Source organism: Zootermopsis nevadensis, unplaced genomic scaffold (genome assembly GCF_977971745.1).
Source record: "Zootermopsis nevadensis isolate Lab colony 2312 unplaced genomic scaffold, Znev_1.0 Znev_ptg000009l, whole genome shotgun sequence".
Taxonomy (NCBI): Eukaryota; Metazoa; Arthropoda; class Insecta; order Blattodea; family Termopsidae; genus Zootermopsis; species Zootermopsis nevadensis.
In genome coordinates, this window is record NW_028259141.1 from 5510514 (window position 1) to 5536877 (window position 26364).

At 39.7% G+C, this 26364-nt stretch overlaps 1 protein-coding gene across 28 annotated transcripts in view; it reads left to right on the top strand.

Moving 5' to 3' along the window:
- trol (terribly reduced optic lobes) overlaps positions 1-26364 on the top strand; it is a 363907-nt gene that overhangs the window by 171999 nt on the left and 165544 nt on the right. The window contains exon 1 of one of the 28 annotated variants that reach the window (XM_087345611.1): positions 4698-5285. The exons of the other annotated variants lie outside the window; for them this stretch is intronic. Within the exon in view, the coding sequence (XP_087201737.1) occupies positions 5216-5285 (70 nt within the window). The 5' untranslated portion in view covers positions 4698-5215. Of the gene's footprint in view, positions 1-4697; positions 5286-26364 lie in introns of those variants that run through there. 28 annotated transcript variants of the gene reach the window in all.

Consider the following 26364-nt stretch of genomic DNA (forward strand, 5'->3'; position numbering starts at 1 on the left):
ACTTCATCTTTAGTTGTTATAAGTTTTATTAGTATTTTAGACGACGTATTAGACATAACAAATATGACTTGTTTGTTAATATTTTAAATCTCGTGTTGATTTCAACGAGAATTGTCAGTCTTGTGTAGTATCTGGAATACGGCCTGGACGCCCAGGGTTCGATTCTCTGTATGGCTTATTTTTTATCTTCACCGTCACCCCAGGACCAGCTCTGAGTTCGACCCAGCCTAATATCCAGGTGGAACCGGCGTTACGTTCTCGGGGATAAAACGGCCGAGTCGTGAAGCTAACCACTACCTACCATTTAGCGCCGATGTTAAGAATGTGTGGAAATATATTTCCACTCTCCCATACGTCTGAATGGCGGGGTGTTGAGGTATGAAACAAGGATATTTTATTTACCATGACTTTGCCGTCTATATTTAACTGTTAGTCAGACTACTGGCAGGTTTTGGTTGGAAGCTGCCAGTAGAGTTCGCCGTAACTGTGCTGCAACTTCTCTTACACTTGTGTTGTGAAGGAAGGTCTAATCTTCAGGCGTTCAGAGGCACTGCTCTGTATCCAGAAAGAGATTGACCCTGTTGATGGAGACAGTAGGTCTCCGAAATGTTAGTTTTTAACTCAGCGTTGATCACCAGAGAAAATTACAGTGAATGTATTAGTCTTTCAAACTTAAAATCTTAGTAGGGAGATGTTTAGGTTGCTGCGATATCGATTATTGCTAGTTTCAGACATGTCCGAGCTCTGCAGTGAACTTGCTCGTATTTCTGTTGGAGTCTACCATAAAATCGTACCATAGAGCTTCCTACAATCGGTAGTACCAACATGACGGACGTGCAAACTTATGAGGTATCGACATTAGTACTATTTGCAATGGGACCATTCAGTGATGGATGGTTACAGGTTTTCTGCAAGTACGAAACTATGCTAGGGAAATTATTCGTTTAGTATAAAGTAATAATGGCGGCTGCATGAATGAGATATTTTCACTTGATCAGGATTCCATCCCATTATCCCCATGCATACGAGGCCAGTATTCTACCACAGTGTTTACGTGACGTTGTGGTCTTCGTTTACAGTGCATAATAAAACGTTTAAGATTACATGATTTATATAAAGATATCCGTCTTCTGGGTTATTGCGCTGTGTAGTCTGGTCGATGTTAACCAACGTTTCAGAGGTCATACTGCCTCCGTCATCAGAGCGATGAATATACACAGCGCAACAACCCAGAAGACAGAAATCTTCATACTCATCGCCCTGATGACGGAGGCAGTATGACCTCCGAAACGTTGGTTAACATCGACCAGACTACACAGCGCAACAACCCAGAAGACAGAAATCTTCATACTCATCGCCCTGATGACGGAGGCAGTATGACCTCTGAAACGTTGGTTAACATCGACCAGACTACACAGCGCAATAACCCAGAAGACGGATATCTTCATACTCACCGCTGTGAGAACCTCAAGTCTTACATGATTTATATACTTTGAAGATAAAGTTGTTTAAGATAACTGACTTTTGATAATTTAGAAGTTGCAAAGAACGCATATGTGTATTCTGGTACAGCTGAGACCTTTCGAATCTTGTTATATTTTATTTCATTACATTTTTACCTATGACTATAAATGCCTTTGTAGTCGAAGCAGTGTCGTTAAGTAGACATGAGATCACTGTATTGGCAACAACCAAACTTTCCATGGTCTGCATTTAGGAGTCAGTGTCGCCACTGAATGTGTTCGGTATTTTAAGCTTACTTTTGTAGCCATGAAACAAAACTGAAAGTGACGACACACACCTAGAATTTGTGTAAGTAAATTCACGTGTGTTCCAATTGTAATTCGGCAGTAGGCAAGATGTCATTCTGTCTGATCTTGTCGTCGTGGTTACGTAACTGGTATAATCCGATGTTATAATGCTTTAACAGTGTCTACATGTTAAGCGTCTCCATAAACTGCACGTTTTATGTATATCCAGGATATGAAGTCGAGGGGTGTGAAATTCAGGCTCCTGGGAAGTTATTATTTCGGGCCACTTACAAATAAACTGGAAACTTTTTGTTTTATGATAATTTGTTTAATTTGTTTATTTGTTTATTTAAATATTTAATATTTAAATGTTAATTATAGTAATATTTTAATATTTAATAGGAATTTTATTGTGATTAGACTGACAAAATTTAAACAAATATATATTTATCACAAAATGACGCAACTTTATGATCTCATTTTATGATAATTGCAAAACATACTTTACTTATTTTTCTTCGTTATTTCTCATTTCTTCACTTTGGTTTCTTTTCCTGCTTATCCTCAGGTTTTGTTTTGATGTTCCTGGTTTTATTTCGCAGACGTTTCTGTAAAAGTTTCTTCTTATTACTATGTCCTACGCGATCCTTTCCCTCTCAGCATATAGGCAAGTAACTTGGCGGATGAGTGACGTCACAGTACTATTAACTTGATAGAGATTCTACTAATCATTCAAAATGCATTTGACCCCAAGACGTGAACGACTTGATGAAAATATTTTGTACTTTTTGTGAACTTAACGAAATTTTAAAACAGAACGTTCATGTGACTCTCACTATGTACTCGACTGTACAGAAATCCAGAAGCGAAACCGGAGATAAATGTTTTTGGGATGGCGTTGCTAACTAAGACTTCCGTCGCGACAGTTACGAGCCGCTCGGAACGGTCTCTTACACGACTAGTACTTTTCTCATATCTGTACTGTCCCGTCCCGTAAGTTTCTGCTAATATCCTTGGTGATAATGCCAGCGGGGCGGGGGGAATTTAAGCAGCTGTACTCCCCCACTCCAGTTCGAGTTTTACGTAAGCGACGATGGGTGTTATTAGGTCACCATGGCTTACATCACTGTGAAGGTATCGCGTTTGAATTATTTATCGGTACCAAATAAAAGTTCTTCGTACGCATTGCTGGTATGTTTCTTGAGGGTAATAGCTGTTTGTGGCTGCTAACAGCCGGTCCCGGTGTCTTGGGTAGATCGAATTACTTGGGTCTCAGTTTCGAGACCTCGGGGAATGAATTTTTGTCCGCCTTTCCATGTCCTTTTGACGACCACAGATTGGGCTGTCTTAGTCTTAACCGATTGCTTGATTGGAATTTGGAAGACATCTATAATAGAGGAAGTCTAGGGACAAATCTTTCTGTAGCGCCAACGAATCAGGAGTGGATGATGACGGAAGAGTAAAGGGAAAGTGAGATATGAGGTTATCTAAGCGACGAGTATACACCCTGATAGTAAAGGTTATAAACTGCTCTGAAACGTCCCCAGTACGTACCAGAGCCATCTTCGAAGGGGAAGATAATGGAGAAGAATAATGCGTAAAAGGTACGAAGGATAGAATAAAGGAATAAGAAATAATATGTGGCTTATTTGAATCCTTTTGTCTGTATCGACGAATTTGTAATCTGTCCTATTCTCTGTAATTTGATTCCTACACGAATAGATTCTTATTGACCACAAAATTGTTCCCGAAGATGACAGCCTTCTGGGTTGTAGCGCCGTGTAGTATGGTGGACGTTTACAAACATTTCAGACGTGCTGCCTTAATCATCAGGGTGCTCGAACGCAGTAGGTAGCCATCTTCTTACTCAATGCTGTGAGAATCTTATATCCTAGTGAGATATTGTTTGATTCAGAATTTTGCAAAACCTTTATTGAAAATTCTGCTTCACTGTGGACTAGTCTTTTCGCGTGGATGTCATGACGGTTGACATCACGATGATTCGTAGCACCAGTATGCGCAGAGAACGTCAAATCTAGTTACGCCACGTAGTTGACGTAACACAGCGTATATTTCAGATGTTGCCAATGCGTGAAAAGAAACCAGTTTGGAAGCGACGTTTTCAAGGGTGTTGCCTGCGTAACATATAATGTAATGTTTTCAATCAGGTGGCACTCAGATTTGAAAGAAAGCAGTCATCAATCAGTTGCGGTGGATATAAAACGCTTCGCTTTTCTTAGGTTATGTTATTTGAAGTATTTTGGGGCTGGATGGTACAGAATCCCTCCACAAGGGCGTTTATGAAAATGAGGAATTTTTAGACCAAGGCTTTTACGCTAAGAAAGAATTAACGCAGTTTTCGACATTTAAGTTGTGATACCCCCCAAATAGATCAGACATCACGCTGAACACGATTAGTATTCAAGTTCTGTTTCCAGTAAATTTTGCTGAACGAGGAAGTTGAGTTTTTATACCTCCGGGACAGGACATATAATCCCAGGACAGTTTCTGTGCATGATCGAATTCAAGAAGCCATGACTACAAAGCTGTTTTATAACCGTGAACTTTACCTTGGCATTCTGTTTAGGAAGAATTGGAGCGGTTAAAAATAGGCGTTATGTATGCATTGTGTGATAATTAATTTTATACCGTCTTTGCTGTAGCAGTTTTGACGTAATGAATTTTCTGGGAAGTTCTACGAGTCCAGTGAACGTCTTTGTTTTTTCGCATATGTGTGAAATGTACGGTACTAGTTGTAACTTGTTGTGTGGCTGTTCAAATATTCGAGTCGAACACGCGGAAAGAGACGAACATTGCCGAGCTAGGAATGTCTGCTATAATACGCTAAGGCCGTGATTTAATTCAGTGCAGGCAAGTAGTTCCCTCCTTGCTCGTGTCAGGATAGCTTGGTGCGCTCTGATACATAAAAAAGAGAACGTCGAACGTCGAACTGCGAACTACAAAACTCATTTGCAAATAAATTAGTTGCTTGTGTGGAGAATTGAGCGCGAGACAAGTACGGGATGAATACAAGTGTACGATTTAAGTTTAATATCGATGCTGCATATCGATATTGAGAAAGAATTTGGTGATGTCATTCCATTTTAAACAGAATTACATCAGACCTGTGGCATACAGAATTGTTTCGTAGATAAATAATCGCGGATGCATCTTGTTTTCACAGACTGTTATTAGCTCTCTACACGAAACGTACGATACTTAGAAAAATCAGTGATGGTTATAAAGAAGCTTTAAATTAAAACAGTTGAAGGGGATTGCCAGCGTCTTTGAAGTTGTATTCATTGCAGAACTGAAGTTGAAGTGAATCGTGCAGTGTGTTTGGTAGAGACAAGCCCGAGGATTGAATTAAAAATATTCAACAATGCGCCATTTCTACTAGTTAACTGCAATTAATGTAGACGTGTTTATAATTATCTTACATCGAAGTTAGAAGTGCGAACGCCATGCAGGATTTCACACTGACTTTGGTTATTATGGCAACGCTAAGCCTGCTCAAACTCACGTCTGCACAAGGTAAAATTGTTTACTCGTCTTTGTATTTGAAAGTGTTTTCATGTTACAGTTATTATGTAATGTTGAATGTCTGTTGGTGCAGTCGAAGTGCTAACTGAACACGCAGGATTTTTAAGTACCGTTTTAACTTGGGACCAGTGACGGTCAATGTGAAGCATAATCATGATAGATTTTTTTAAGAAGACCGTAGGAAGAACTAGAAAAGGTATTTTACATGAAGATGATACGTATTTTCATATGACGACCGAGTTTTATGTAATTTAAGTATAATTGGTTAACTAACATGAATGCTACTGAAGAAATGGTGACTCGCAGTTCTTATTCGTTAACAGTCGAGAATGATATTGTCTCCACATAGCAACAACTGGTAAACGACATGTCTAAATTTGTAAGCACGGGTTAGTTGTATATTTATGTGTGACCATTGCTTCAGACTAGACTTTTTATCATCTTACAGCGATTTTTACTACAAGACCTTTAACGAAACATAAAGGTTTGACTTGATTTAGTAGGTCCTATTAAATTTCATATTTAAAACTTAAAGTCATTTACTCATTTAATAACTGACTATTTTGTGCGTTATGAAGAGATGGCTGTTGAATATCCTGGAGGAATTTTTTTCTTCTAATTATGTTGTACCACATTCAGGCAAACTTTATAGACAGGAGATAATTCCAACTTACACCTGGGACAGATGAATTCCATACACCGTTCCACCGAACATCGCGATCAATTGGTTACCACTCCTTCGTGTTCGGGGTCTCGGGTTCATATCTGAGAGGGTTATTGTGAATTTCGTATGCAAAGGGGCAACACTTCTCAAGTCCCTTGCACTTTCTTAGAAATCCCTTCCAATTAATTATTCACTTATAACTCTATCATTCGACTCTGTATCGTATCTGTATCGATAGGTAAGTAACAAATTCGAAGCTTTTTAAAATCTGTCAACTAATCCCATTATGGTGCCTTGGTCTGTCTTTGAGGCTGCAAATAGGGGGTCCCGTGTTCGTGTTTCGATATGTTACTCGCTCTTCCCATGGGGACACAGTATGATTCTCGACTTTTAACCGAATTCAAACCGCGACTCGCCATTTTGTCAGTAGCATTCGCGTTAATTAATTACACGTATATTTAGCCCTGTGTTAAAACATGAATTAGATCGGAAAATCATTATCATGATGATTGCTGATAACATCATCGTTACTGTCACCATCATAATTATTGTCAAATTTGGGGTGAAGCGGAGGATAGGAGAGGCTTTGTAATTTTGAAAACTTCTAACCTGTATTGTTGTTAAATTAGCATTCGACCAGCTTAATCTCAGCCTATTCAAGCAATTCTATAAAAACAACAATATAAAGTATCGATTTATAACATAGGAAATATCTTTAACAGTTAAGTAATTTTTCTACACCACGTCTGAATTCATCACAAATTCTTGTTTTGTTTCCTTATTAAATATTACTTAAAGGAAAATTAAACGTTGACGCACTTACGTTACAGTCTGTATGCAGTACACACGTGTCCAAGTAAGGAAACTGTTTGCTTCAACTGTTTTGAGTTACAACTGAATACGTCACACGATTTGTCTAACTCCGTTGTGCAGAGGAATTCTTGAAAAAGCTGAGTTCTTGAGATGTTCAAGAGATCGTCTTGCTTTACCATAACTCAAATTTTAATTATCGTGATACCAGTAATTCGATGTTAAACGTTGTTTCCTGTCGAGAGCAATTTGAATCCGGCGTGCACTTTATTATATTTTTGTAAGATGCATTTTTGTGTTATTACTGAACGGTGGCTGCTGTCTGTATACCAAGAACTTTCAGGTGTTATTGAAACAAGTCAGATGCGTTACGCAAACCAGAGGATCTGCTGAAGATGACTCGTCTTCTGGAATGTAGCCATGTAGTCCGGTAGACGTTGACTGACATATTCAATCTACGAGAGTAGGAGAGAGTCAGCCATATTCATATTCGTCGACGTGAGAATCTCTCATATCTCGCCCCATCTGCTTGTTTGTGATTGTAAAAGTTAGGGTCTGGTTTTGTGGTCCCATTCTTTATTTTCTACGCAAATTATCTTACTGCAGAATTTCTTGTGGAACCGGCTTGTAGAATTACGAAACTGTTGAGATAAGATGAAACATTGCTAAGTCGGAACTAGTGAATTGTTAAACGCGTATTTGCTCCTACCACGGTGAACTTCGGGGAACATCTTACGCTGTTATTAGTCAGGTTTGATAATTATTTATTCGATTATAGATCAACGACGTTTCAGGGAACATGTTTCCACATCTGACACGGCTGATATATATTATGTTTGTTTGTTAATGCAGAGAATCGGTGAGACACGTTTTTAGTATGGATTTGAATACTCTGAGATTTTGAAAAATTTACGTTCTGAACTATTACATTTGTTGATACAGTGAGATTTTACTAATTTTGTTTGCTGTTCGTAAAAATCATTGGGTGTTGACTGTTTTGAACATTAGATTTACATTTACTTCGAGTTTGGTGATTGACCACTGCACTTTTAATATTTTGGCACTGAATATCCCGGGGGACGAGCCGGTCAGAGTGGCCACTGTATGAGCCGTGATTTCGAATTCCGCTCAGGGAATAGAAGTTTGTCTTCGTAATTCTGTGTTGTGTTGTACACGTGGAAATGCACTTGAAGCTGGAGAAATCAGAAATGGTTAAGAAAGAAAATTGTTAGCACTTATGATTCTTATTCTGGAGGTGCGGCGTTGAAATCTGTACCCTGAGACCGGCTATCATGACTTGGTTTTCCCTGTGTCTAGTATCTGAAGGCAAATTCCTGAATAGTATTTTAAGTTAGGTAATTACCTAATCCTGACCATTTCAATTTATTATTATTCAGTCTTCCTTTTATCCTACGGTTACACTGAGTGTAGTTTTATAAACTACAAGTAAATAAATACGTAAATATATTTCATTCATTTGTCAGTCTTATTGACATTAATCTCCTGGTTCCTTTCTGTTTATATACCTCCCTCCTTTGTCCTGTATCTGTGTTCCATTCATTTCGTTTGTCTTTCCCGCCGTAAGTCGTCTTACATTACTTCCATCGCTTTATCGTCGTATTTCCCAATTACCACAACGAAAGAAAAAAAGTGTATAGGTAAACCTCGATTTGCGTCGCTTCAATTTGCGCCGATTCAGAATAACGCCGATTTGAAACCAGCAAGTCATAAAGTGGGAAAAAATATATTTTACTATTATTTATAACGTTTTGCAATGTTTCTCGTACTGATTCTTATACTAAATCGCAATTCTTACATCGCTGATTTTGAATAAAAATTATAAATACAGTCACCGCTGCACTCATTGCTAAGTAGTTGCGAGAGAATCTCCTAAAAATCCGCCAACATTGCGCAAGTCACGTGAGCATTGGTCACTCTTCACGGTGAGTCATTTGAGTTCAGCCTGATGAGGGAGTAAGGAAAAATGCGCTCAGTTCTCTTCCTGTTGACGCATTGAATGTGCTGAAAACTGTGTTTGTGTTGTTGTTCGACTACTATTCTGCAGTAGAAACTGTTTTATGTTTATAAATTGTAGAAGAGCCACCATGTCTGGAAAGAGAAGTGAATGTGTTGCTAAAAAGTTGCGTAGGTCTATTGCGTTAGAAGATAAGATGGCGGTAATTAGTAGAATAGAAGGTGGTGATACCCGTCGTAATGTGTGCAGAAGTATGAAGTTGCCTCCTTCCACTGTGACTACCATAATGAAAAATTCATATACGAGGTGCGATCAGAAAGTTTCCAGACTGTGTCAATAGAGGGCGAACCGGAAGTAGGACGAGCTTCTGCCGCTAGGGGGTGCGGCCTACATTCATAGTGATTCAGTGTGCCAGCCGGCATCATCGAATTAGCATTTGCTTCTTAGTTACGGTCGTTTTGGTAGTGCATTACACCGACCCTCCTGCGATTTCGGAATGGCGGATTTTCATGAACAAATCAAATTTTGCCAAAGACTCGCCAAAACGGCTACGGAAACCTATGAAATGCTAAAGCAAGCATTTGGGGAGTCCGCAATGGGTCGTGCACAAACTTTTGTGTGGCATTCACGTTTTAAAAATGGCCGAACCTCTGTCGATGATGACGAGCGTTCTGGACGACCATCTTCGAGCACAACGCCCGAAAATGTTACGAAGATTCGGCAGGCCATTCACGAAGATCGACGTCGTACCATCAACGACTTGTGCGACATTGTTGGGATAGGCTATGGGACCTGTCAGCTGATTCTAAAGGAAGAACTCCACATGCGACGCATCGCAGCCAAGTTTGTGCCAAGGCTCCTGTCTGAGGACCAGAAGCAGAATCGACTTCTCGTTTGTCAGGAGCTCAAAGATCTTGCAAGAACCGACCCCAACTTCCTTTCTAAGGTTTCCTCTTCCCAAAGATGAAAATTCAGCTAAAGGGAAGGAGATTTGAGACGATAGAAGAGATTCAGGCAGAATCGCAGATGGTGCTTGACAGGCTGACAAAGAAAGATTTCCAGGGATTCTTCCAGGTTTGGCAGCGGCGCTGGGATCGTTGTGTTCACTCCCAGGGGAACTACTTCGAGAGTGATGGATGAATTTAATACCTGAGATAAGTGTACGGGTTTTTATAGGCGCAGTCTGGAAACTTTCTGATCGCACCTCGTAAAATAAAACAGTCGATGCAACAGGCTACGAGAGTAAGTGCAACGCACGTGAGTTATAGCAGAAGTAAACTTTTAGGAAGAATGGAGAAATTACTGTTGCTATGGGTGGACATGAATCGAGAAAACATTCCCTTGACTGAAATTGCTATCACGGATAAGGCGAAGTCAGTTTTTGAGGAACTTAAGTCGTCAATGTTTGGGTGCCGGGAACGCATGTCATTGACTTCCCATTGATTTAAATTATAAAAAGATTTTTAATTTACACCGATTCCATTTACGCCGGTTCGTCCAGGAACACATCCCCGGCGTAAATCGAGGTTTACCTGTAATTAATAAGCGTATCTGCGTGTTACGTTATTTGAGGATTTTTCCACGAAGTGCGCTCCTTTTAAAAGCTGTATCAGTTTTTCTAGAACGAGTCTTGTTCCATGTTGTAGTTAGGGAGTTAATATCATTCTGTTCTGTTTATCAGTTGAACCTGCGGGCGACGCCTGGGAACCGCTTAACAAAGTGAGGCTGTTAACCTCTCTCCCCCGCTCCTCCCAGAAATATCCAAATACAGCGTCTTTTACTTTATCTTTGCACTCACTTTTTGCTGTTTCCAACTTGCTTTGTCTTCGGTCCGAAACAGACATTAACAGCGTCTACGAGTGTACGTGTTACTGGTTTGTTTGTAATGTTGAGTGCTCCATGAGTTTAAGAATGGTGGGGAATGTAATTAGCTAACCCGCCTGTAATAGAAGGAGAGACCTGAAAATTACATGTTTTATTAAGGCTGTGCAGATTTTGTTGAAGTTTCTGTGAAATGGGAAACATTGTCGGACGAATGTTTTAAGTTTCAAGACAATGAGTGTAGCGTGTAGCGTGGTATGTTGGGATATAAACATACCTGCATATTTTTAGGACGCATTTTATGCGTGTGTTGTAAAGTATGAACTGAAAGAAAGCTTGAATCCTCAGGTTGAAAACTCAACAACAATTCACGTCTGATTTGATTGAATTAGTTTCTGATGTCACAGCGTTTCATAACGAAAATTGATCTCGAGATATGCAGAAATTTTTAAATTTGGATGTGAAACATAAAGGATTGTGTAGTAGAGACTATGGTCCGTTTGAAAAGTACCATTTCGGAATTCGTTGGAAGGGACCGATTTATACAATGAGAACCAGAGCACATCCTAGATACAATCCAACAAAATACAACCTAGATTCAGTCCAACAAAACCTAGATTCAATTCAACAATGCACATCCTAGATACAATCCAACAAAATACAACCTAGATACAATCCAACAAAATACAACCTAGATTCAGTCCAACAAAATGTATCCTGGATACAATCCAACAAAACCTAGATTCAGTTCAACAATGCACATCCTAGATACAATCCAACAAAATACAACCTAGATTCAGTCCAACAGAATGCATCCTGGATGCAATCCAACAAAACCTAGGTACAATCCAACAATGCACATCCTAGATACAATCCAACAAAATACAACCTAGATAAAATCCAACAAAATTCAACCTAGATTCAGTCCAACAGAATGCATCCTGGATACAATCCAACAAAACCTAGATTCAGTTCAACAGTGCACATCCTAGATACAATCCAAGAAAATGCAACCTAGATTCAGTCTAACAGAATGCATCCTGGATGCAATCCAACAAAACCTAGATACAATCCAACAATGCACATCCTAGATACAATCCAACAAAATACAACCTAGATTCAGTCCAAGAGAATGCATCCTGGATACAATCCAACAAAACCTAGATTCAGTTCAACAATGCACATCCCAGCTACAATCCAACTACGTTAGCGTTGAGTAGTCTTGTTGGTGACTACTTTACTTGTAGTTGTATGTAGTGAAGGTAAGAAGATTGTGACTGGCTCCCTCGGACATGACCTCATGAGCTTGCGTGAGGCATGGGAAGTTTTGCTTAGATTAACCTTTGAAATGCTATGATCGCCTCTTCGCTGGTGAAAAAAAAAGCAAAGAAGACCCCGTTTACCGATACCTGCTGTTTAATATCGCCTTCTGACCTACAATGAACAACGGATGTTTCATCATGTGTGTGCATCTGACTGCGTCTCGTATTGCACGAACGCGTAGTTGTTTAGAATGCGCTGGAGTTGGAGGAGGATGGTAATGGAGAGGCGAAAGAGAACACGATGGAGAGAATGAACAGAAAGGAGATACAGGATGAAGATGGAAATGAAAAATAAAACGAGAGGAAACGGTGAGGCAGAGAATAAGAATGAGTTTGAGGTAGGAGGGAATCAATTTAAACCCGATTCCTAGGGCTGATGTTGAGTGAAGCCTTTGCAAATCTACACAGGATTGTAGTCACACAAGACAATCTGGACTTCTGTTTTGAATATTTTAACGATACTACAGTTCATTTAGATGAGCCGGGATAGCTCAGTCAGTATAGTGACTAGCTACGGGCTGGACGACCGGGGTTCGATCCCCGACGGGGGCAGAGGATTTTTCCTCTAGCCTCTGGGGCCCACCCAGCCTCCTATCTAATGGGTACCGGGGTCCTTTCCCGGGGGTAAAGCCGGCCGGGGCGTGATGCTGACCACTCACCCCCATCTAGTGCCTAGGTCAAGGAAGAGAGGAGCTATACCTCCACTCCCCCCAAACGCCTACATGGCGTGTAGTGGGACAAACTTTACTTTTTTTACAGTTCATTTAAACAAGTCTTTGTCAAGTGGCCACCCAGCTAAATATTCTCTCACCTAAATTCTTCATTGTTTAATGTTTCCCAACGTTTAACCACATTTCCTGTCCTTTGTAACATGCTTGTTGTCATTACGTCACAGGTTTGCCCTGCCCGCAGGATCATTAGTTACGCATTAAGGCAGGTCGTGATTACCGCGGGTCTGTCGTGCGAGGTGTGTCCACAGACGTCTGCTCAGGTTACTAGGCCCAGAGGCCGTGTCAAAGGTTTTTCGTGACTTTCTTCCACAGCTTAACAATTCATAATTATCGTCATCATATTATATTTTGTATGTAATCTGTGCAGTTTAGCCACCGTCGTCTGGAAAACGTTCAACGGACTTTGAATGGACCTAACACTTTAAGTTCAAAACAGGTTTACGTTAAAACAGGTAAGTTACTTAAGTCAAGGTAACGGAATATTACACAGTAACCTAATCTCGGCAAGTCTGGGTGGTCTTCTAGGTGGTTAACAAAGTTTTGTAAGGACGAATGACCCTGTTCAAATGATTTTCCTTTTTCATGATCGTGTTTTTGACGTAAATACGTCTATAAGGAAGGGTCATTCGGCAAAAAAGTGGAACGAAAACGCGTAACAAGTGTACCTAGGGAACGTCGTGTTTACTCGGAATTGTTGTTACCTATAAAACATTTCACTACATTACATTACTTTACTTTACATTACATTCATCTACCACAGACCCATCTTAAGCGTAACTAATTCAAGTTAAATAAGCAAAGTCTTAATCAAACTTATCTCAATTGTAAAGCATGTATAAAGGAAATATTTAGAATAAAGCCAATGTATAAACTTCCTTTCCGTATAGACGTATTTACGTCAAATTCTCCGGAACCGTGGTTCCACTGACAACTTTTTTTTAAATGGCCCTACACTCCCGCTTGGTGTTCGTCTGTTATTTTATTCTGTCTTGATTAAATTATTGTGACGATTCCCGATTCCCGAGTGGGGCAAAAGAATGAATGATCATTACTTCGAAGAAAATGAACATCGAACAGTTGAGAAATCGTCCTTATTAGTTAAAATATACATAATTTCATTTTGCAACTTTAAACTCTCTAAGAAGTACAAGAGCTTAGGTATTTATAATCTAGAAAGTTTGATCTTGGAGCGGTCTTGAAATTTCCTTCCTGAGTTATTCAACTGATAACACGTGATGAATGGGCGAAGCGAGTTTAATCGTCGCCCTACGTAAGATACTGCAGTTGCATCTGCAGCAATTCGCGTACTCTGTATATTCGTAGCTTGTTTAATTACTACGTTTCCATGGAATTTACTACGTATTCATGACATGACGTAATAACCTTGCATTAAATTGCACCTACTAAACATGTAGTATAAAGTAACGGGACATCAGACTTGGAACATCGTGGCATTTGCCGGTGAAACAGTATCATTTATGTGAACATGGTTAATCCATTACTGAAAACTGGTAACTACAGTTACCACCTTCTTTAATATTCACTGACTGAAGAATTTTTTTCGAGCTTCGAATGGTTGTAAAGCTGCGATTATTTCAGTAACAGATTTGATGGACTGGTTTTTGTAATGGGGAATACATTTTGTCTGGTTGGATAAATCTTCCATCAGTAGCATCTAACCTGAACATATCTAGCCGTTCAGCCAACATAATAAATCCCTTTGGCGTAAGCTTATCCTCAGCGCCGGTAACAGTTTCTAGCCATTGCTGCGTTACGCACGTAGGAATTGTGTAACGTAGCGAGAGACGTCGTTAGCGAAAGTACTTGATGGATGAGTCGAAGCGACCATCTTGATTTATCTGTGTCCAGTGATTGTGGTTACGAGAACCGATGCTTGGCTCTGACGTACGAGAATCACGAGCCTCGGCAGATGTGAAAACGATTTTCGAACTGTGGATTGTCTGGTGTGTGTTTTATGTGCGGATCCTTCGATTTTTTCTGTAACGCAGTCCCGCATAAGTTATTTTACACACTTAACTGAAAACATGTTTTCATTTTGTACTACAACTGATGTTCGTACTGGAGACATTGTTTATTACATATCATCAGTTTTCATCTATATCTTCATTTATGAACGTGCCTGTACTTCATTATGTTTTACATTGAAAACAGCAACTAGCTCTTGGTCGCGAGTACGTGAACATCCTCACAACTTTCTCCCCCCCAAAAAGATCTTGCTGTTGAACCCTGTAACTATCTGCTACAGTGTCTGTTACTGGAAATACGGCTATTAGAAGCATACCTCGGAGATATTTCGGGTTCGGTTCCAGACCACCGCAATAAAGCGAGTCACGAATTTTTTGGTTTCCCAGTGCATATAAAAGTTATGTTTACACTATACTGTAGTCTATTAGTGTGCAATAGCATTATGTCTAAAAAAAACAATGCGAGAATTACCAAAATATGGCGCCGATAGACTCGCTCGACGCAGGGTTGCCACAAACCTTCAATTTGGAGGGGAAAAAAACAACAACAACGCAATATCTGCGAGGCGAAATAAAACGAGGTATGCCTGTATCTAGTTTCTGTTCTAGTTAGCTTTTGTTATTTGAAACTTGGTCGCTTTTAATTTTTTTTTTTTTGTTGGTACCAGCCTATTTGAAATCCGATATCTGTTTGAAATGTCTGTGCCTTTACCTGGCTTATATACTTGAGCACCGTCAAGGGTTCTCCGAATTTATCATCTTCGTGTACTGTGCTGGAATTTGAACACACGCTAATATTTCAGCCCTGGTATTCGCACACTTCTAGATCCCGATGTCTGTGACTGGTACCAGTTCAAAACGCCCTAACAGAGATACCTCGCGTCAGGAATGTTGAATAGAATTATCTACACGATCTCTGTAGCGGAATGGTGGATGCTGAAGACCTCAGCTGACATTAGCACTGTTACCTAGCCACTTTGCAGTTGGTGACGTAGTCGATACACATTTGCATTTAAACACCGAAGTGCGTTTCTTAAGTCTCTGTCTGTCTGTCTGTCTGTCGTTCTTCAGACTCGGTCTCAAAATTCGTGAATCGAATTCCGAATTCAATTTATTGAATATATTCCTACATACTAACATCAATCATTAGCTATATTGTTGTTTTTCCTTGACCAATTTCTTAGGTTGGCAGGATAATTGAAGGATAATTGTGGTTAACATACTGGGAGGATGTCTAACGAATGATCCAAGGTAGCTCAGTCAGTGTAGTGACTTATTACGGATTGGACGACCGTGGTTCTATCCCCGGTAGAGGAAAAGGACTGGTTCTGGGTCCCACCCAGGCTCCTGTCCAGTGGGTACCGGGATCTGTTCCCGGGGTTAAAGCGCGGTCGTGTCGTGACGCTGACCACACACTACCATCTAGTGCCTACAGCACCTACATGTTACTTTTTTTAGGTTGTCTAAGGAAGTGGTTGTGGTCTGTTTAACTTATTTGCTTGTGAGTGAGGAAAAATGCGTCGAACCGAAGTGATGATGGGTTTTCAGCCCGAGAACTAAACCCGAGGTTTCTAAATTTGAAGCAGGTATCGAGTGATACAGAAGGGGATATGCAAAGTTTACCAAGGGATAGTTTAGTCTTGTTACGCGTTCAGTGATCTGAATCACTATTATGTTCGTGTAAGTTCTCTTAATTGTCTGAACTCTGTATGAGGATGTAGGACCTTTACGTTAATGAGATATTTGATACTGATTTTCGTTTGGAAATGCGATTCATGTTTGGCAAAGGATAGGAAGTCAGCGAAATTATGTAAGATTTGAAGTTTTTACAGCGATGAGTATGAAGATTTCTGTCTTCTGGGTTGTTGCGCTGTGTATATTCATCGCTCTGATGACGGAGGCAGTATGACCTCTGAAACGTTGGTTAACATCGACCAGACTACACAGCGCAACAACCCAGAAGACAGAAATCTTCATACTCATCGACCTGATGATGGAGGCAGTATGACCTCTGAAACGTTGGTTAACATCGACCAGACTACACAGCGCAACAACCCAGAAGACAGAAATCTTCATACTCATCGCCCTGATGACGGAGGCAGTATGACCTCTGAAACGTTGGTTAACATCGACCAGACTACACAGCGCAACAACCCAGAAGACAGAAATCTTCATACTCATCGCCCTGATGACGGAGGCAGTATGACCTCTGAAACGTTGGTTAACATCGACCAGACTACACAGCGCAACAACCCAGAAGACAGAAATTTTCATACTAAGAATCGCCCTGGTGACGGAGGCAGTATGACCTCTGAAACGTCGGTTAACATCGACCAGACTACACAGCGCAACAACCCAGAAGACAGAAATCTTCATACTAAGAATCGCCCTGATGACGGAGGCAGTATGACCTCTGAAACGTTGGTTAACATCGACCAGACTACACAGCGCAACAACCCAGAAGACAGAAATCTTCATACTCATCGCCCTGATGATGGAGGTAGTATGACCTCTGAAACGTTGGTTAACATCGACCAGACTACACAGCGCAACAACCCAGAAGACAGAAATCTTCATCACCCTGATGACGGAGGCAGTATGACCTCTGAAACGTTGGTTAACATCGACCAGATTACACAGCGCAACAACCCAGAAGATAGAAATCTTTATCGCCCTGATGACGGAGGCAATATGACCTCCGAAACGTTGGTTAACATCGACCATACTACACAGCGCAACAACCCAGAAGACAGAAATCTTCATACTCATCGCCCTGATGATGGAGGCAGTATGACCTCTGAAACGTCGGTAAACATCGACCAGACTACACAGCGCAACAACCCAGAAGACAGAAATTTTCATACTAAGAATCGCCCTGATGACGGAGGCAGTATGACCTCCGAAACGTTGGTTAACATCGACCAGACTACACAGCGCAACAACCCAGAAGACAGAAATCTTCATACTCATCGCCCTGATGACGGAGGCAGTATGACCTCTGAAACGTTGGTTTACATCGACCAGACTACACAGCGCAACAACCCAGAAGACAGAAATTTTCATACTAAGAATCGCCCTGGTGACGGAGGCAGTATGACCTCTGAAACGTCGGTTAACATCGACCAGACTACACAGCGCAACAACCCAGAAGACGGAAATCCTCAGCGAAAATAGTATCTTCGTGAAATTCGGCGAACCACGTAGTTTAAATTTTTTATATCTTTTTTTTTATTTTATATTTTAAAATATTTTGCTCCTTTACAAGAACGTAAGTCTGAAGATTAAAATGCACAAGGATATTTTACCTTTCATTTTCTATGGGACTCCAAGGATGTAACATAACTTGGATGTTTGTACGAATCTTTTTAATTGTGAAAGGTTTGCGGTACCTTTCGTCAGCTGCGAAGGAATGGTAGAAACAATATCGGATGATTTCGGTGACCAACACTGTCTGCGGGAAGAAATTGGAAGGGCGAATAGAGAAATGTTGAAGACTGAGCACCACAGAAAATAACGGGGAATAATCTTCTTCTGCTTGTGTTACGGACTCATGTCTCTGCCACCTGCAGGTCGCCTTCCCGCTGCCTTTCATGTCCACGTTTACAGTTCAATGCTGGCTTGTCTACCTGTCGTCGTACATCTTATCACAACTTCCTGTACGGATTAATTGCGTTAACTACCTTGTTATAACAGACGCAGTGTCTCTAAACGTATTACACTCATTTTCTTCCTTTATGGTGTGTGATACAAGTTTAGGTAATAGGAAAGCAACCTGATGTGTTGGTTACGTCGGAATCTTACGAAGTCGATGGCGAGTCTACTGGTCTTTCAGAACGAATTTGATCTCAAGAAGCGAACCTCTTGAATAAAAATTTTATATTCTTTAGTCAACAAAACGAAATCTCAAAAGACAAACAGAACGTTTACGTAACTCATGGATTATTCGGTTTTTGTCCGTCTAATCACAATTCATATATAAATTTACAATTAAGATAATTAAAATATCATTTTATGTTCCTCATCGAACAATCGATTTACAATTGGAACATCTTTTTACAACATGTTTCGGTTTCTATATAAACCATCTTCAGGTGTAAAAGTTAAAATTATAAACTTAAAACTTAATTACAATTTCTGATATGCAACTTTTTGGTGATGTTCACTTCCAGATTCATTTTTTATATTGGAGTAACTCATGGACTCAACTGCATGACTTTTAATTGTTGTCCAGAACTGAAACTTGTCCATTTTCCATGCATTTTACAAAAGGTTTATCACTTTTTTGCTTTTAATTACAAATATTTACTCCTGTATATTTTTTTTTTAGTAAACTCAGTTATTACATTTACATGATGCGTTCCAAGTAGATTATTGAAGTGTACAAATCGTGTTTATTTCTAGCTATCCTTAGAAGTGAGAAATTGTTTGCTGGGTATCCAATTAATTTGGAAGTCTGTACTGTTAATGACTTAAGGATGCATAAGGTATGAAGTTAACAGTGACATTGGGTTTGCAACCTTCGAATTGCGGTGTTTTAATGAGGCTGTTTATCACAATTTTGTAGCGTATGCGTGTGAAGGTTTCTTCGACTCTTACACTAGCAAACAGATTTTACGTTTGTTACTACAGAAATGAATACAAGTTTGGGGAAATAAGTAGGTTCCTCGCGGGATCGCTTTGTATTTAAGAAGGAAAAAAGTTCTATACGGGGCGTGTACTGGACACTGGCGACAAAATCGTGAGCCATATACCGAGTGTCGCAAAAGGAATTACGTTTTTATTAAATAATGGCTGAACTGATTTGGATGAAACTGATTTAAGTTTTGTAAAAACGATTGTCTTAACTTCTGTTTCTTCCGTGAACTGTTGAGTCTTCAGGTACAGTCAAACAGTGGGCAATATGAACGTAACATTGTGTGTTTTATGCATTCAGAATTAAAATATTTGTCTGTACGACGATTAAACATAATTGAATTTTTTTTGCACACAATCTTAGCTGTGGTAAACACAATTTTTATGAGAGTCGATTGAATTAATTCAGCCATCTATTTCTACAATTTTTTCTCCACTTGATAACCCCCCCCCCCCCCCCCCCCCCCCCGGTGTATTTTTGGTGACTCCTTATTGGCCAAGACATTTCCGTTTCATTCATCATCTCTGATTGGCTCATTACTTTGCCATTTTCTCTGACCGTATACAAATCCATCCACTTCACATCGTCGCCACTTCATCTCTGAAGGTGGAGACAGCAGGATTATCTGAAACTTATTTTAATCATGTCCTTAAGATTTCGAAAGGTTTGTTGTATGAAAATATGTTCTTGTAAATTCTGAACACTACTTATTAATTTGTCATGGAAACCGTGGAATTTAGAGGTTGTCTGTGTTTGTTCGGTATGCGATTACTGAGTTAAGAATTTACGTCATTGTACGTATAAGTAAGTACATAGAATTAATTGTTTTGTGTTCTGTTGTACTCCGGCTGTAACCAGAAGGGCCGAACGCAGTAACACATGGAGCTTGTATTCGTCAGATGTGTTCGAATTTTGGACTTGTTACTGCTTTGCTCAGATCGCATCTAATAGGACAGTCGACTACTCCCTTCGTACATGTCTGTCCACTTTGCCGTATGACGTTGCGTGACGTAATGGTTGATGCGTTGGCCTGCGTTTTGAACAAGTGGTTATCCAACATTGGTCAGATTTTATGTTTGTTTTGAGATTACATATTTTTCGTTTTACATTGTGTATGAACCAGAAGATTGCACGTCAAGATTGACAGTAAAATAACGAGTAGCGAAAATTTATATTGTAACATTGTTATCTTCTATCTTACACGACTTTCGAATTTTTAAACAAACTAATTTGAGGTAAAAATAACTGGAAATAATAGTTTTTAAAAATTATCACCAACCTAGACACACATTTTAGAACATATTGTAGGTTAAACATCGCATTTATTGATGAATTTGTAATACAAATTAAACGTCATCTGAATTTTCTTCCACTATCATCAGTAGGGTTAGGATGTTCATGACCTAAAAACCCGAGAAATATGACCCCAAAAGGCAAAATATGACGTAATTTGTTATGAAAAAATATTCGCTAAAATTTAAAAAATGCGTTTTGTATTTCAGTCATGTTATTTATTTACATATGCATGTACAAATGTTACATTACTTGATTTCCTAGCAATTTTAATCGAAAACCTCAGTCGCTTTAAGTTGTAAATGCCTCATTTTGGATCAGCATCACATATTGAGAATACGTGCTCCTATAAAATATGATAAATTTTAAGAAAGAGCCTTTCATGCATTTCAAATTCATTAATTACAAATAAATAAATAAACAAAATTCAAAATATTAAGTACCTTTCTTCATTCTCCTTTCTTGACGGCATTACAATACGAGGTGCGATCGGAAAGTTTCAAGACTGCGCGTATAAAAACCCGTACACTTATCTCAGGTATTAAATTCATCCATCACCCTCGAAGTAGTTCCCCTGGGAGTGAACACAACGATCCCAGCGCCGCTGCCAAGCCTGGAAGCATCCCTGGAAATCTTTCTTTGTCAGCCTGTCAAGCAAAATCTGCGATTCTGCCTGAATCTCTTCTATCGTCTCAAATCTCCTTCCCTTTAGCTGAATTTTCATCTTTGGGAAGAGGAAGAAGTCACACGGCGAATAAGGAGGGTGCGGGATGACGGCCATGGTGTTTGAGGCCAAAAACTGCCTAACTTTGAGGGCGGTGTGCGCTGGCGCGTTGTCATGATGCGTCGCATGTGGAGTTCTTCCTTTAGAATCAGCTGACAGATCCCATAGCCTATCCCAATAATGTCGCACAAGTCGTTGATGGTACGACGTCGATCTTCGTGAATGGCCTGCCGAATCTTCGTAACATTTTCGGGCGTTGTGCTCGAAGATGGTCGTCCAGAACGCTCGTCATCATCGACAGAGGTTCGGCCATTTTGAAAACGTGAATGCCACACAAAAGTTTGTGCACGACCCATTGCGGACTCCCCAAATGCTTGCTTTAGCATTTCATAGGTTTCCGTAGCCGTTTTGGCGAGTCTTTGGCAAAATTTGATGCACACGCCATTCCGAAATCGCAGGAGGGTCGGTGTAATGCACTACCAAAACGCCCGTAACTAAGAAACAAATGCTAATTCGATGATGCCGGCTGGTACACTGATTCACTATGAATGTAGGCCGCACCCCCTAGCAGCAGAAGCTCGTCCTACGTCCGGTTCGCCCTCTATTGACACAGTCTGGAAACTTTCCGATCGCACCTCGTATATAACGATGTGCATTTTAAAGGTCTCAAATGAAAATTTTCTTATATTGTCGCACAGAATGGTCTTGTAACTTGAGACATCACAAATTTTTCATGGTGTTATCGAAAATTACAGCGATGGTGGAGTAGTTTACTGTATCAAGAAGGAATAAGTCACCAGGGCGGTCAGCAAAGAGCGTGCCAATAACGAAATTCGCTACATATCTGCCGTAGTCACCCGTTGTTTCATCAGTCGAAACCCAAATCTTATTGTCGCCCACAATACATGTAATTATTTTCAGAACAGGCAGGTACATAGTTTTTTTAATAGTGTTGATGCGTCTGGAATTAACTGAGTCGTGTATTGATGTGTTAACGCGAGTTCACTATGAGTGGGAGAGACGCATCAGTATGTGTTTTCAAAGGAATGACAACCATGTAGAGCGTGTTTTGTGAATAAATTGACAGCTTGTTAAAAAAGTGACCATTTTCCTTATGCATGGAGACTTTTGAATCACCCTGTAGATTGGTACTCGTAGATTCAGACATATCGACGAAGTCTTCACTAGGAACGATTATACGCCCTATTTAAATATCACTAAAAGTCTTGGATTAATTTCTTATATAAATAAGACTTAAATCCCGTAGCTGCTCTCTCTCAGTCGCGCTACGTAATACAAAGGCATTTTTGTACCTGCTACAAGTCGTAGTGAACTCGCCTGTGGCGAGTGGGCGACAATATTTTCGAGCTGTTCTTGTGTCTGTCTTTGAGGTGAAACGGATGCTTTGGAAAGCGATTGAAATTACCGGAATCATATCAAGAATTTTTCTCCATGAACGGTGGAGTTTATTCAGTTGAAAAGAATCGATGGAATAATGAAATGCGGATGTACGTTTAAGAAAGACTGCCGGAAGAAGGAAGAATAGGCGACGTACGAGCGATGCGACTAGAATACGAGAGAACAATTGACGACAAAGCTGCGGAGAATGAATGAGTCCCACTAGCGCTGTCTGGGGTGTCGGGCATTCTTATGTCCGTAATTGAAAACTACCAATTACGTGATTTATAATAATAATAATAATAAATAAATAAATAGTCAGGGTAACCAAATAACTATTTTGTGGAATCAACAAGTCAAAACAGATAGAAACATTCCAAATAACAAATCTGATGTTATAATCCGAAACAAAAATGGAACTTGTCTCTTATTTGATATAGCAGTAACAACTGACAGGAATTAAGAAGGAATCGGAGAAGATCTAGAAATACAAGGACCTTCTCAATGAAATACAGCGAATGTGGAAAGTGAAAGCAAAATTAATCCCAATAATTATAGGAGCAACTGGAACTGTCTCCAAGTCAATCAGAAAATATTTGGCCAACATCTCGGGCGAATACGACATCAGGGAACTTCAGAAAACTGCCATTTTGGGATCTTCATACATCATTCGAAAGACGCTGTCGTAAAATATGTAGTCGTCCCTCACAATAAAACTATATAATAAATGTAATACATATTAAAAACAAAATGTATTTCGGAAATAGCTGCTGCACTACGTACCTCAGGGGCAAGGTTTGTCTCGGGTACACAGAAGTAAATACCCTGTAAAGTGGTGAATAGATGGAATAATAATAATATTATTATTATTATTATTCTAACAAAACTAATTACACGACTTACCTTAAGTCGGCCTTATACAAACGAAATCAGTTTTATGAAATCGGTTTAATTTAACTGGTAAGTGTGGTTTTATAAAAAGAATGGCGTTATTTTAAATTGGAGGTCACATACAGTCACATGAAACAACAGTTGCGCATCAATTGTTTCACGTGACTTTGTGACTGTTTTTTTTTCTGAAACAGTATTTTCCAGTTTTATGAAACCAATTGATTCGTCTGTATGGGCCTTTGAGAGAACAGTTATAACATCTGTGAGGGAGAATTACTTGCCCGATTTTAAAGTTACATTTTGGTTATTGTTGTGGTTATATGGTTATAGAAAGACGTCAGTTTGGTCTTTCCGAACTCATGTTTTATCTGCCGGTACACCTCATGGATTTGGATGAATTTAGATACGGTTTAAGATTTTATGTCTAACAGGTATACTACCTGTAGGAAGCACAAAATATTTATTAAAAAATCTCATTATGCGAAATCGGTGTGTGAAGAATACATGTTATTATGGCCTGTGATTTACGGTAGTATGAACCAAAATGTGTTTAAAGCCGACAGAAACACTTACGAAGTGTACGTGTTCATACATCTGTCCTGTTACATCGTGACAAGGACACAAGTTTCACTGGAGCGCATATGACTTTGTTTTTATCTGAAATAGCACGGACTGCTGTTGAAGTTTGCACGCTTGCAGAGAGATTGATATTAGTGTACAGTCAAACTTTTTAGACATGTCCGTTGAGCAACGCGTGAGGGGAAGAGTAGTGGGGGTTATAATTAAAGGTGCAATGAGTTAGCCAGGCAGTTATACGTTGCAGCTGAAGTAACCTTCCGTACCTCTGTTAATGGACTCTTCCAGATTTACTGCGCATCGTGTTTACAGCGGCCACGTTAAATCAATTGAACTGTGTTAGTATTCAACTGATACAGTATATAAAACGTTGATGGAACCGTTTCAAGAGTGTTAACAACACGGAACAAGACTTAGTGGTAAGATCGAACCAAAACGATTTGCTTTTCATTCTGTATAGTAATGGCATAATTTTCAGCCAAGTGGTTGAGAAGATCCATTATCAGTGCCAATAATCGATTGGCGTGCTGCCATAAATTATCTGCGTTTTAATTGGCCCAAGGAAGGTATTTTACGCCAAAGAAGTAAGTGTATCATATCAATCAGTTCACATTAAAAATACTAATACTTCATTTGCGAACATTTCAGTATTACCAAGGCATAAGATAGAAGCAGTGCGTATGAACAAAATACAATTAGCTTATTCACGGCCAGTAATGTACTTTTATTTGAGAAAATTCGGTTCGAACGTGTTCAGTCTTTACAATTCGTGACTGTCATAAATAGAAATATTAATTTTATAAAAAAAAACAACTTTACGATAATTAAGTCGATGTTAGCATTTGGATAAGTGGTTATAAATCTGCTTGGATGCTGCCTTTTACTAACAATTCAGGCTTACAGGAAATCGCTTATGGAATTATATGAAATGATTGTTTTCCTAACGCTTTATAATTACCAGTAGGTGTACTATGGGTTCTCTTTGACGTCCGTTCCGACAGTAAAGTTCGTGGGGTATTTTGCTCACGCAGTGTAAGCGACTCTGGAAGTGTAAAGGAACAGGGAGTCCTATGTAATTAGGGAGGTAGCCAGGTCAGTTTGGACGTAGCACGCACTGCCTTTCTGTTTGGATGCTCTAGGCCTGACCATTGTAGGTACGTGAGGCGGACTGTATGCTCGATAAATTAACAAAAGAAATCGTGTTTTATTATGTGGGCCTGTTCATGGACCAGTGCTCCTTGCTGCAAGTACTTCAGAGCTAGAGGCGAATGTGTCTTCGTTCCTTTGACAAATGCCCTGCGCATTAATGAACTCTGCGGTAAAAATGTATCCAAGTTTTAGTAGCTGGAATAATTTTATTTCCGGTACTCCGGCAAAGAATAGTTTCGGATGTCATTAATGGTGTTATTATTATTATTATTATTATTATTATTATTATTATTATTATTATTATTCAGTGATCTGTCTGACGACAGGTCCATATGAACAGGATCCTTCCATCCTTTTCTCGGACTGGGACCTGTTCATATACGTTCTTGGCAGATGATCCAGAAGTGGTTTGCCATTGCCTTCTTCTGTGTGTGAATGGAGTAATTGTTGGGATGCCACGGAGAAACCGGGGAAGCCCCCGGAGGAAAACTCCGTGTTGCCTAGACCACGTTTAAAATTTTCTTTATAGGCACACGGAAGAATTTGTGTTACAATTAAATAATTTGTGTAGCAATTATAATGGCCGCGATTCATAAAATTGGACACCGAAACTTAATTTGCTGTCATTAGTTTATTTGTCTTTTGTGATATGGCACGCATTCTGTAAACGTTGCACACAGCTGCTTTAAGTCATCGAAGGAAAGCAGACACCTGTTTGCCAAGGATCGGATATCAACTGTTTATTTGTCATGAAATGAAAATCTGCTCTTGTCAGATCACGACCGTCAGAGGAAAGGAAACCAATTCATCTTTGTTAAAGGACGAAAATCAGATCTGTTTTCGCTTAGGATTGGATCATGTTCTTATGCATTAAAAGAGCGGACCCCAGGCCTTTATAATTGTCGAACATTAACTCGTACCTCGTAGAAAGTAGATTTGATTTCTTTTTAGAACGAAAATACCTTCATCTAGTTGAATTTCTCGATCTGCTTGCTTCTTTTATCATCTGTCAGACGAGGCTGTTTCTGGCTGGTAGGCTTATTTGCCACGTGGTAACCGTAGGAAGAGATCGTCTGCTTTGCTGTCTCTGTCGAGCTG